Raw genomic sequence first — 12,746 nt, 5'->3', positions numbered from 1 at the left:
AGCAACCACCCCCCCTCCGCCGCCACACACTCAGGCACAGTGGAGTTGCCCTTAGAGCAGTTTTCCAGGGTCAGAGCTGCCTCAAAGGAGAGGCAGGGGTCAGGACAGAGGTTTCCGGAAAAGACAAGACACAAATGCACCCTGAGGGGCAGGTGAAGGCCCTCAAACCCGCAAACAAGTGCACATTCATCCAGATGGCCTGAGTTTGCAAGGCGGCTGCAGAGCTCAGGGTGGACCACAGGACAGCCTCCTGGGGCAGTGGTGGCAGAGAAACAGCCCTCTCTTACAGGGAGGCCTCCTTGCCTTGAGTTGGAGCTGAGGAAAGTGTTTCGGTAAAAGACACTGGCATCTGGTGTATTTAAACTTTTTAATTTTTTTTTTAAGTTTTTAAATGGGAGTTCCCTGGGGGCTCAGCAGGTTAAGGATCCTATGTTGTGACTGCTGTGGCTGAGGTTCCATCCCTGGCCCAGGAACGTCCATGTGCCACTGGTGCAACCAAACATGAATAAATAGATAAATAAATGAAAGGAAGCCCACAGACAACACGCAGTAAGAGCAGGGCGGGCCAAGAGACCACAGAGTAGCCCTACAGGATCCCCTTCTCAGTGAGGCCAGGTGTCCTGCTGGTCCAGGTCGCCTCCACCCCCAAGATGCTCTCTGTCACCAAATGTCCCAGCACAGCAGCACAGTATGAGGGTGGGGATCTAGACCATTCCTCTCTTCTCCCAGATTTGCACAGTGGGTGAGGCCTGGCCTGCTCCACCCCCTCCGCAAAGCTTAGATTCAGCAAGGTAGTCCCTGGGCGTGGCGCCGGCCAGCCCGCGACCCCAGCTCACTCAGGCAGGCGCAGGGGATGGGGGTTGCTGGGAGGTGGTGGCCCGCAGTGACCTCTGAAGGCACGTGGAATCCCACTCAGGGGGCGACCGCCAAGGCGGCGTCTGGAAGGGCTCTTCCTCGTCGTCCTGGCACCTTGAGAGCGGTGCGTGCGTGAGGGTTGAAGAAGCCACGACCTCCCTCTGGACCTGCACATGGCAGGCGGGTACGACGCTCTTCTGGGCCTCACAGAAATCCAGGAACCGGCTCCAGAGAGGGCAGCAGCGTAGGAGCAGTCGGTCTCCTGCAAGGGGAGGGGAGGAGTCAGTGGTAGCCCCTCCCACCCGCCAGGGGCGTGGTCCCAGGCCTCCCAGACCCAGCGGCCCTCACCGACGACCCAGAGCCCATTCTGCGCCCGGGTGAGGGCCATGTTCACTTGGTTGGGGTCCACGAGGAAGCCCAGGGATTTTTGCAGCCAGCTCTTCGTCGGCCGCAGATCCAGGTCGTTCTCCTGGCAGCTGCGGACGGTGCTCACCAGCACGTAGCGCCACTGGCTCCCTGGGGGGGGGAGGGGGGGCGCGTGGTGAGGCCCCAGCTACGCACTCACGCACGCGCCACCCGCCCATCCGCCCCCGCCAGATGCCCCCTGCCCCCTGCCCCCTGCCCCAGCGCAAAACCTCACCCTGGCTCTTGGTGATGGAGCACACGGTCACCCCGGCGACGCGTGCCTCCTCAAGCCTCTTGCTGATCTCCAGCACCTGGGCATGGTAGGGCGTGAGGATGGCCATGTCCTTGGGGTCCACCCTTCCGCTAACCAGCTGTTTGGCCAGGCAGACCTGAGGGACAAGGGGGTATCAGTGAAGCCAGCCCAGTGCCTGCCCTGCCTTGGGCTCACTCACTCAGGTCTGCCTCCGCCCACAGGCAGCCCTCCCTGAGCCAGGAGGCTAACACGCTGACACTCACCACCAATGCTGCCTGCTCTTTGTTGACCTTGGAATTCTCCCTCCCTTCCTCTGTAGCCACCACCAGGCTTTCCTCGGGGCTCTGCACATCGCCAAAGATGACAGGGCGGTTCTCTGTACCATAGCCCAGAATGCTGGGCGGCAGCCTCAGGCCCTGCCATGTCTTTAGTTTCTTTTTGTAGAATTCCATGGAGGGGAAAGCACAGATGCTTTCGTGCTGTAAGGCAAAGAGTAAGCTAGGGAAGGGGCCAGGCCAGCCAGTGTCCCCCACTCCCCAACACCAAGCCAAGGGCTCCAGGTACCCACCATGCAGTACTGCAGGTCCAGCATAGAGGCATGCCTGCAATACCTCTGGAGCAGAGACCGGTCCAGCCCCAGGTTTTGCAGCTGCTCACTCTTGACCACAGGCCGCAGTTGCTTGTGGTCCCCAAGAAGAACCACCTGGAGGGACAGGCAGGTGTGGTCCTGTATCATTGCCCCACCAGAAAGCTGCCCTCCACTAGTCCATGTGTCCCGGGGTGGGCGGGGGGCCACAGCCAGTGACTTCTGCCTGGACCTCCAGCTCACCTGCCCGCCTCACTCACCTTCTCGACTTGGGAGAAGCTCACCAGGGGAATGAGGGTCTCAGGCTCCGAGGCCAAACCCGCCTCGTCCACGAGGATCTGCCGGATGTTCACGTCCCTGAGGCTGGCGGAGGCGGCGCAAGAGCATGTGCACAGGAGGACTCTGTGCCGATCCACCTCGAACTTCCGAGCCTCCTGCAGGACCTTCCTGTACCTGCGGGGAGGCCATCTGGTCACCCAGGAATGGACAGACACACACACACAGCCCAAGAGACAGCTCCAGGGCTTCAGCTACTTACCATCTGAGATCATCCTGGGAGAAAGTCTCCCCATTCTGTAGCCGGGCATCAAAGGCCCTGATGTCGGCTGCATAGGGGTTGGATGCCTGCCGGATCCGGTGGTGCAGGGTGATGCTCCTGTGGGCGGGAGCCTCTGTGAAGCCCTGTGTTGCCCCCCACCCCACCCCGTCGCCCCAAGTCTGGACAGCCCAGGCCCCTTGCCTCCACCCAAACATAGACAGGGGAGAGGCTGCACCTGAGGGTCTGGTTGGGCCTCTCCTCCTGAGGGGTCTTCTTGGGGGGTGCCCAGATGCTCACACCAGGTACTGGGAATTCAGTGGCCTCGGCCTGCTCGCTGTACACACGAAGGGGCTTCAGCTCTGCCCTCCTGCTCAGAAGCAGTTCTGGGGGCAACCAGTGTGTGTTAGTAATGGCTCTCCAGGCCCAGCAGCCCCAGGAAGACCCTCCCCCTTGTGGCTGACCCAGAGCACCTGCAAGGACATCCACCGACTTGCTGGAGGGGCTGCACAACAAGAGGCAGGGGCCCCCCATCTGCTCATCCCCACCACGGGGGCCGCGGGCTGCCGTCTGCTCATTTGACTGGCAGAGCCAATAGGCTATGTGGAGGCCCACTACCGTCTTCCCAGTGCCTGTGGGCAGAGTACAGGGTGAGTGGAGCCCTCGCCTGCCCGCCTTCCCTGGGCAGCCCGAGCTCCCGAGCTCCCCCGAGGGGACCCCCCCACCTGGTGGGCCGTGGATGACCGTGAACTGCTTCTTCAGAGCTTCTCGGACAGCCGTGTTCTGGCTGGGGTTCAGCTTGTAAAGGCCTCCAGGCATGTCAAAGGCTTGCTGCTCCAGAAACCTGCTGGGGGACCCTGAGGAAGGAATCAGGCCTCCCTGAGCACTGGGCCCAGTGGGGGTCGGGCAGGGGACTGGGCGTGGTCAGGCCCTGGGCGGGGCCAAAGCAGGAAGGGGTGGGGCCTGGGCAGGGCGGGGTGGGGCCGGGCCGGCCTGGCGGGACCACGTGAGCAGGGGCACGCTCGAAAGTTGAGGGGCTTCCCGCTTACCATTGCCAGGAAGCTGCTGGCGCGGCGTGGGCATGGGCTGGCCCAAGGCGATGCTGATGACCAGTGGGGACGCACTCTGGAGCCGATGCACGGCTTCTTCCTTGCGGCTGGGGCCAGGTGGGGATGGAGATAGACCATGGCACGTCAGCAGGAACTTCCCGGGGCAGGAGCACAGCCCCAGGGCCACTGCCCCCAAGAGAGGGAGTCCAGGGAGTTCTCACCCCATGGTCCCACACACACCCCACCTCCGGCCAATCCCAAAAAGCCACTCACAGGTCTGGAAGCTGCTTGGGCAGCACCTCGATGGTGAACCTTGCCCCGGGTCTCAGCACCTCTTCCGGAACGGGGTCCTCAGCCACGTGGTGAACGGAGAAATGCACCCACGTAGGGGCCTCTTGCATGTCAGCCCAGCCCTGCTTGTGGTTCTGGTCCTCCGTCAGCCCGTGGGCCACCCAGGTGTATGTGTCAGGGTCAAAGTTCATGCCAGAGTGGACATCACTGGGCCCACAGAACAGGTTGCCTCGCGAGCGTGGCATGGCTGGCAGCCCCTCGAGCCGGATGCACAGATAGCAGTGGCCGAAGCTGATGTCGATGCCGTGCTCGCTGAGGAAGGCTGCCTCCAGGCAGAAGGTGCCTCCCCGAAGCTGCCCCTGCGGCGTCCGCTCCGCATCCCAGGATATGGCCACATCCTGCAAAGTCACGGAGTCGCTCGCCACTACCGCGTTTGTGGCCGACTCCAGGGAGCAGAACGGCTCCCATACGCGGGCGTATTCGTCCAGGTCACGGTACTGGTCCCGCCCCGCCTGGGGCACACAGCGGGAGAAGCAGTCCCCTGGCCGTTCCACGTGCTCCAGGCAAAGGCAGAAACCCGGCGCCACGGTCCACAGCTGCAGGGCCGGTGCCAGGAACCCACGCTGCAGGGTGGCACTGAACTGCACTTGCAGCGCGTCCTCGCAGCCCAGTTCCCGGGCCACCTCCACGAAGTGTCCGCATTGGCTCCGCTGCACCTGCCCCAGCTCCCGCCGCCGGGGCTCCGCGGTGCCCTGCTCCCGAACCAGGGCAGCCGCCTCCAGCAAGCGCTGTTCCTTCACCAGCCCCAGCAGCCGCTGCCACAGAGCACCATCCACTGGCCGGGTGTGTGGGTCGAGCAGGGTGCCGGGCAGTGGGGAGCACGACCCCGCCGCCTGCACTGAGTAGATGCGGCGCCGCCACACGAGCCGCCTTCGCGCCGGTCTCTCCAGTGGACGGGGGTCCTCGGCCAGCTGCAGGGAGGTGTAGAAGACAGGGCAGGGGTCCGGGAGGGTGTCGGGGTTGGCTGGGAAGAACAGCTTGAAGCAGCCGGCGCCTGCCTCCACCGCCGCCACGAAGCCCAGCTTGCTTTGCGGTTGGGTCTTGAGCCGCGCGCCCAGGTGCAGGCTGCGGACTCGGCGTTCGTACCTCCGGGAGCGCACGTGCTGGCGGGTGAAGTAATGGCAGAGCCTGATAATGTCGCCGTGGGAGTAGGCAGAGCCTCCCAGGCCCAGCGCCCGCAGGATCTGCCGCTGCAGCACCACGTCCACGTACCTGCGGATGGGCGAGGTCGCCCACGTGTACCACTCCGCCTCCAGGGCGAAGTGGGTGTTCGCCTGTTCCCTGCTCACACTGGAGGGGCCGAAGCCAGCACGGCCCAGGCCCTTGCGCCAGTCGAGGCTGGCGACAGCCAGCGAGGGGTGCACGTCGTCCGTGGTAATGAGGTCCACCAGCCGGGTGAAGTCCCGGCTGTGGGCCGCCAGCTGGATGCACTTCCAGATGGAGGCCAGGAGGTGGAGCTGCAGGCCCGGCGTGACCTCGGAGTGGCAGTCCCGTCTGAGGTGGCTGAGCTGCAGGGACAGGGGCACCAGTTTCCCGTGCTTCTTCCACATGGCTGCGAACTTGTGGTCGCTGGGTGCGAGCTGCCACCGCAGCGGCGTGTCCCTCTCCGTAGGCCCGTCGGCCACCAGGAACGCGGCCACCAGGCTGTTGTACTGGACCATGTACTCCTTGATCATGATGTGGGCCTCACGGAAGCCCAGCGCGCTGTCTTCGTCCGGCTGCTCATAATGGCAGCCGTCGTGCAGGCGGCGCCGGCGCAGCACCCGGGAGAAGTGGTACGCGGCTGCCACGCAGGCGTCCAGGGAGTCCAGGCGGGCGGGCAGCTCGCAGCCGGCACGCGGGTGCGACCTGATGACCTGCTCCGCCTCTTCGTAGGACATCTGGCGGTCGGAGCAGATCACGGAGGGCGCAAAGCGCAAACTCTTGAGCTGGTCGCTGCCCTTCTCCACCGTCAGGAACAGGGAGATGGTCAAGCGGTCCCTGCCGGGCAGAAGGCTGAGCGCATCCTGGGAGAGGACGGCTGGCAGCATATGCACTGGCTCCTGGCCGGGGGCATAGAGTGTGCTGCCCCGCCTGCGGGCCTCCAAGTCCAGAGCTCCGTCCCTAGGCACACAGCTGGCTACGTCGGCGATGTGCACTGCCACCTCATACATGGAGCCCAGGTCTCGGACACTGAGGGCATCGTCCAGGTCGAAGGCACCCTGGGGGTCAACGGTGAAGGTCGGGAAGCTACGGCAGTCCTCGCGGCAGCCGGGCACCCGGCTGAGCTCCTTCTGATACATCTGCAGCGCCTTGTAGACGGAGGCTGGGTCGGGTGAGGCTCCCTTAAGCCCATACTCCAGCCGCAGAATCCGGAGCCCCTGCTCCCAGGTGGTGGCCTCAGGCAACACTTTCAGGATGACGCCCAGTGGGTAGTAGAAGCGCTCACGCCACAGGACGACGCGCACCTGGAAGAACCAGTGGCGACGGGCCTCTGCCGAGAGCTGCTCATACCCCACATGCTGCACGCGGCCCTGGAGGAGGCGGTGGATGGGCACCCGCAGCGGGTCCTTCAGCCCAGGCACAAAGATCTTGGTCGCAGAGCCATTGATGGGGGCCACGAGGCAGGGGTCCCACTCGTCCGCGCGGCACACAAAGACCAGCTTGCGGGGCGCCCTCTGGAGCACGCTCAGCACGCTGCCCAGCGGCAGCGGGTGGTGACTCGGTTTGATGACCTTCACCATCACCTCGTCCCCCGGGAAGGCCATTCCGCAGTGCTGGCGGCCCTTGACCTGGATGGGACCGTAGTATCCATCCTCCAGCGGTAGGGCAGTGGCCCGATCCAGAGTCTCCTGCTGGAAGGTGCAGCGGTAATAGGTCCTGGAAGGACAGTGAGGGGCATACCTTTGGAAAAACGTCTGCAGCTTGGCAGGGGGCAGGTTCACATACTGCCGAGAGGGACGTGGGGACAAGGGCCTGGAGAAGGTTCCCAGCAGCCCGTCCTCCCGGAGGGACACCGTCACTCTCCGGCTCCCATCCAGGAGCTCCTGCAGGATGTCGTCATCGGAGCAGAGTTCCCCAGAAGGCCAAAAGTCCTCAGGGTCCTCGCTCTCCACCCCTCTCCACACCATGGCTCTGTCCCCCGATGCCCCTTCCTTTGGAAGAGGGTGGCCACTCCCCGCTGCCGCACATCGCTCTGCCTGTTGGGCCCAGCGCTGCCTCCAGACTATGCTCTGCTGGATCTGTTCCAGAGACAGGCCCTCGGGGCAGATGCTCTGATGTGCCACACACTCGCGGATGAAGCCCTTCCAGAGCCGGCTGCAGGTCCCAAAGGAGCAGAGGGCCACAGCGTCACCCACGGCCATCACCTGGGACTGGGCATGGGTCATGACAGTGTGGAGCACACGGGCGTCCGTGAAGAACTCCGGGGCAGGTGCCCTCTGGCTCAGCAGGCTGCGGTGGTTGTGTACCGTGCTCAGCACCACCACCCGGAACGCTCGCCCTGCAAGGGGGCAGGACCACACAGTCAGGCTGGGCTAGGAGGGGAGCAGAAGAGGAAGGGACCCCCTCGCTGCCCCCCAATGCTGTGATCACCCACCTGGCAAGATCTCAAAGCTGCACACAGACACCTGGCCCAGGTCCCTCTTCCTCAGCTCCTGCCTCAGTGCACTCACCTGGGTGGGGACACACGGTGGGGTCAGCAGGTCCAGGTGAGCCCTCGATGTGCAGTGAGGGTCCCCAAGATGAGACAATGTCACAGCCCCCCACCCACCCACCCACACACAAGGATGGTACCGTGGCCGCACGGCCTGGTGGGTGAATACCTCAGCCCCTCATGGAGGAAGGGAAACAGACTGCGGATGCCCAGCAGGGGGCACACAGGTACACATAGGGCCACCAGGCCACAAATTTCTCCACCGGAAGCAGAGGAAGGCTATCGGGCGACGCTAGGGCTTACCTGGGCACCGCAGGACACCACACAGATGTCCTTCTGCTCCCGGAGGCCCCAGCAGTGGGGCCAGGTGTTATACACCTCCTGCACCTTCTCCACGACCTGCGCAACCTCGGCTGCATTCAGCCAACTTGTCATTGACACGTCCTGCTCAGGGACACCCGCCGCGTGGCAGAAGAGGAGAGGGTAGCGGTGCGGGTGGGGGGGGATCTTGCCGCTGGCGTGGGGACGGCTGCCCGAGGCCATGGAGAAGTGGCGGGAAACAAAGCGGACGATGGCCTCGGTGGAGCGGTAGTTCTTGTGTAAGATAACGCAGCTCCTCTGGGCCACCGCGGGCGCCTGCTCCCGAAAGTGCCGCAGGAGGCGGTGCAGCAGCGTGGGTCCCGCGATCCGGCCCGCGGCAGCGCTGAAGAGCCTGGGCGCCACCCGCATGTGGTCGCCGGCCAGCACCACGCGGGTGCCGGGCGTGGCGTAGCGCAGCGGGGTCAGCGCCTCCCACTCTAGCATCTGAGCCGCCTCATCGATGAGGATGTGCGAGAAGAAGCCGGCGGGCACCCTGAGCCCGCGGGCCTGGGTCGCGCTGGCTACCACGACGCGGTGCTGCTCCAGCTCAGCCCGGGTCGGCAGACGGAAGGCCTGGCGGTCTTCGGTCAGGCAGCAGTACCGCAGCGTGACCGCGTCTGTCTGTCTTGGCGGGCAGGTCAGGTCCATCACCCGGAGAGGAGTGGCCTCAGGGTGACCCCTGCTGGTGTAGGGGTGGAAATACTCCGCGATGTAGCTGTCTGCCGTGCTGGGGGGGCGGGGGGTAGAAGGGCGTGAGTGACCTCAGCCACTGTCTGCTAAAGCACCCACTGTGCGCCCAGCCATGCCCAACACCAGGAATTCAGATGAGGCAGTTGGACCTCTGCCCTGCCCCCAGTGGAGCTTAAATGTCAGCGGAGGGGAAGGGGCAGATCCACGGGGTGGTGGGGGTGGGAGGTGAAGGAGCACAGCAGGCATCGCAGCCTGAGGCAGCCAGCAGGGCTGGAGAGGACCATTACACCCTGGGGACATGCCAGAGACCTACCCCACCCAGCCCCCTCCCCACCGGCCCCAGTCCGCTGGGAATTAGCCCTGGGCAGAGATGGGGAGGTCCCAGGGCTGAGCAGCTCAGCTGCTGGAAACTAAGGTCTGTTTTGACCAAATGGGATTTCACACTTGAGTGTAGAATCTGTTCCTTCAGAAAACACCCACTGAGATGCTAGAACTAGCCGCCCAGGCCTGCAGTGAACCGGGGAACTAGCCAGAGCCCCACCCCACAGGTCCCCTGCAGGGCCATCCCAGCAGCATGCACCCCAACCCAAGAGGCTCTGACTCACCTGTTGGTGTGTGTACAGATGAGCACCTTGGTGCCGGGCTGGCGGATCACCTCCAGAGAAGCCATGGCCAGTGCATAGGTCTTGCCTGTACCAAAGGGCCCACAGACAAGCAGTGGGGCAACAGGCCGCGTGTCCCCAGGACTGGTCCCTGCGACGATCGCCATAACCAGCTTCTGCCTGCTGTTGCCTTGCGGGGCAGGTAGAACGGGCGAGGGGCAGGGCAGGGCACAGGCTGACAGGTTCGGCAGCACCAGCCACTCTTCGGGCAGCGCATCTACTGCCTGGTGCCAGCGGGGGAAGGCCAGTGGGTCCAGCTGGAACTGGACTTCCAAGATCCTCCTGGTCTCAGGCTTCAGCCCCAGGGCCGTGCAGCAGTGGGTGGGCAGTAGCAGCCACAGTGCCTGCTCTGAGCTGGCCCGGGTCTCCACAGGCACCTCGAACACTCTGAGGTCAGGCCCAGGCACAGGGGCCACAAGGGCCGTGCTGACCATTCGGCCCAGCAGAAAGCCCTGGTCCGTGGCTGGTGCCAGGGAGGGGGGTAATGGGACCTCTCCGTACAGGGCTCCTGATGGTGGGAAGAGTGTACCCAGGGCTGGCATCTCCAGCACCGTCTTCAGGGACACTGGGACCCGAAAGTTCAGCCTGATAGGGAGGACATGGGTCAGCGGACCAGGGCCACAGCTCGGATGCCACCCTAAGGCCCCTGCCCGCCCACCAACCCTACTTACTTGGCCACCAGCTGCTGCTGAGCAGCCTCCTCCTGGTAAAGACACTGGTGCAGCCTCTGACGATAGTTGGTGGGGGAGATGGGACACAGTCTGGGGCTGCCAGGACAGGACTCCAGCATCAGAGCGGGCAACTTATACTTGGCCATCAGGGCTTCCCACTTGGCTGTCCTCTCCACGCCAGGCACCACGAGGCGGTTGCGGGTGTGCCAGCGCTCCAGCTCCTCAGGGTGGCCAGGCGCTGGTGGCCCCTGGAGCTCCGGGCAGTGCACAGAGCCCAGCTGCAGTTCCAGCTTCCTCAGCAGCGCCGGCCAGCGGCCAAAGTCGAAGACCAGCCATTGCTCGAATGTGCCAAAGCAAGTACTTTGCACATGCACCACCACCCGGAACTGGGCTGGGGAGCCCGGCAGGCAGAAGCGCTCCCCCAGCGCAAAGACCTGGCCCTGGGGGAGGCCAGGGGCCACCAGTGAGAAGTCAGATCCTGGCTCCTGCTTGAGCAGAGCCACATGCAGCAGGGGCGCCTGGGGGAGAAGACTGGATGGTGAGGTGGTCCCTAGACCCTGTCCCACCCCACAGGGTCCAGGCTGATGCAAACCCCTCCCCCTTCCCTCCTGCTTCCTTGCTGTGACCCAAGCAGGGTCCTCGGCTTCTTTGAACCTTTGAACCTCGGGACTCCCTCTGCAAAATGGGGTCATGGAGTCCTATGGACACTGAACAGCGATGGTGCTATGCAGCGCACTCAGTGGGGACCAGCCTGGCACTAGCGGACTCACGCCACGGAGTAGACCAAGGGGCTCCCTCCAGGCCTCCAGATCAGACATAGGAGAGGCTGCACAGGGCAGTGCTCCAGGCCCCATACCCCAGCTGACTGACTCAGGGCCGGGCTGACCCCTCACCTCAGAGTGAATGGTGAATGTCCAGCTGTGCTGCATTTGCTTCTCCTGGGCCTGATGCACCAGGGGCTGGTCGCAATGGATAGATACGCCATCAAGGGTCTCAGCCAGCTGCACAGGGAATCCCAGTGTCAGCAGGGCAGCCTCGGCCACAGCCCAGCCCCCACCCACTCTCCAGACCCCCGCTTACCACCAGGACCTGACTGCTGCTCCGCTGGTACTCAGCCAGCAGCCGCGCCTGGTAAGGCACCAGCCCATCCCTCCAGGCTGCCTGCTCCCTCAGCGCCACGGTCCTGGCCCGCTGGGTCCACTCCTGCAGCTCCAGTTCTGAATGTGCCTTGGTGCACATGTCCCCAAACTCACAGAGGTCAGGCCTGGGGAGGGTGGGGGACAGGGAGGGTCCATTTGGCAGGCCGTAAGGGGCCCCTCAGCCCCACACTGGCCGGTGGGGGAGTGGGGAACAGATTCTAGACCTAGGCCAGGCGGACACACGGAGCTCCTCCATGTTCACCCAAGCCGCCTCCATCCACCTCCCTTCCCCACCCCTCAGAGGCTGGGGAGGTGCCAGCCGCAGAGTGGACAGGGAACCCGGGTTCCATTTGAAGGTGCATCTCCTGCCCCAGGGCCCACAGCACCGTCCTTACCTTGGGCAGCGCTCCAGCGTGGAGAGCCCAGCAGGTGGGCTGCGGTGCTTCCTGGGCACCGCCCAGGAGTCTAAGGCCAGCATCTGTGCATGCTCCAGGGAGAAGCAGTGGTTCTCGAAGGCCTCCTGGGAGCAGCAGGTGACCAGGCAGGCGTGGCAGTACAGCCGGACCTCAGAGGACTGGCCCTGGGGGTCTGTGTGCCAGTCCTCCATGAGGGCAGGGGGTGTGAGCAGGTCCTCCCGGTGGAACCTCCTCTCCTCCGCCCTCCACACGGCCATCTCCACTGTGCTGTGAGCGTCGTGGCAACTGGACGCTCCATGGCGGCAGGGCCACCCTAGCCCCACAAACTTGCAGCAGGCCTGCCGCTGGCTGGTTGAGCGATGTTCCCGCACTTCCACGACTTGCTGCTTGTGGCGGCCCTCCGTGCTCACGTGGGCCAGGAGAGAAGGGCAATCTCCATGCTGAGGGCACCGGCCCCGGGAGTCCACCGGGCAGAGGTGCGGGGGGCGGCGCCGGAAGCAAGGAGCGCAGAGATGCAGGAAGTGGCCCCCAAACTCCGCGCGGATGGCATCGGCCACGGAGCGCTGGGCGCCCCCTCCCTGCACCTGGTTCTTCAGCCACAGATGGCTGACATTGTGCTCGCGCTCAAAGATCCAGACCAGCGCTTCCTCGGGACTCCTGGCAAAGGTGCACTGGTTATGGTGGCGCCGGCAGCGGAGCCCTGGGCTATAGTAGCGGCAGATCGTGTAGCGCGCTGGTCGCGGGAAGGTGGGCGGGCGGTCCACCTTGCGCCAGAGGCTGCTCTTGGCGGCAGGCTTGAAGCGGGCCAGCAGGATCTCACAAGGGCAGGTGTGCTCCACCCTGCGCAGGAGGTAGGTACTCTCATTGACGGGCTGGGTGCAGCGGGAGCAGCCCAGACACAGGTCCACCTGGGCGAACAGACTGGCCAGAGATGGTTCCTCCGTGGGTAATGGGCTGGACCCTGGCAATGCCATCTCTGGTGCTGGCCTGGCTCTGCAGGTATCTGAGGCTTGGCTGGTCCTCTGGGGCTGTTCACCCACGATGAGAAATCTGGGAGGAGAGGATCAGGGAGCACGATCAGGAGAGCCACACCCGGGGCAGCCCCCTCCCCAAAGGAGCAAGGTCAGGATAGCCAGGTCG

The 12,746-nt window shown here is 64.5% G+C and overlaps 1 protein-coding gene across 1 annotated transcript; it reads right to left on the bottom strand.

Moving 5' to 3' along the window:
- Positions 1-836: 836 nt before the first annotated feature.
- HELZ2 (helicase with zinc finger 2) lies at positions 837-12,535 on the bottom strand. Its single transcript, XM_047791386.1, has 19 exons — positions 11,586-12,535; positions 11,132-11,315; positions 10,945-11,052; positions 10,052-10,569; positions 9,324-9,965; positions 7,972-8,755; positions 7,612-7,687; positions 3,957-7,515; positions 3,684-3,790; positions 3,360-3,491; positions 3,108-3,266; positions 2,873-3,020; positions 2,638-2,754; positions 2,360-2,552; positions 2,082-2,216; positions 1,777-1,992; positions 1,496-1,649; positions 1,204-1,371; positions 837-1,117 (listed from the first exon to the last, which is right to left on the bottom strand). The coding sequence occupies exons 1-19, from the start codon at positions 11,861-11,863 to the stop codon at positions 837-839; spliced, it is 7,959 nt and encodes a 2,652-aa protein (XP_047647342.1). The 5' UTR covers positions 11,864-12,535.
- Between the last annotated feature and the right edge of the window lie 211 nt (positions 12,536-12,746).

Source organism: Phacochoerus africanus, chromosome 8, assembly GCF_016906955.1.
Source record: "Phacochoerus africanus isolate WHEZ1 chromosome 8, ROS_Pafr_v1, whole genome shotgun sequence".
NCBI lineage: Eukaryota > Metazoa > Chordata > Mammalia > Artiodactyla > Suidae > Phacochoerus > Phacochoerus africanus.
Note: the sequence above shows the minus strand (reverse complement) of the source record. Positions and strands in the feature narration are given on the sequence as shown.

Excerpts from the sequence above, each read along its gene's own strand:
- HELZ2 (XM_047791386.1), bottom strand. The coding sequence starts at position 11,863 with ATGGCCGTGTGGAGGGCGGAGGAGAGGAGGTTCCACCGGGAGGACCTG. Across the intron at positions 2,755-2,872 it reads AGGCCCAACCAGACCCTCAG|GAGCATCACCCTGCACCACC; the intron begins GTGCAGCCTCTC and ends TCCCGCCCACAG. Across the intron at positions 1,650-1,776 it reads AAGAGCAGGCAGCATTGGTG|GTCTGCCTGGCCAAACAGCT; the intron begins GTGAGTGTCAGC and ends CTTGTCCCTCAG.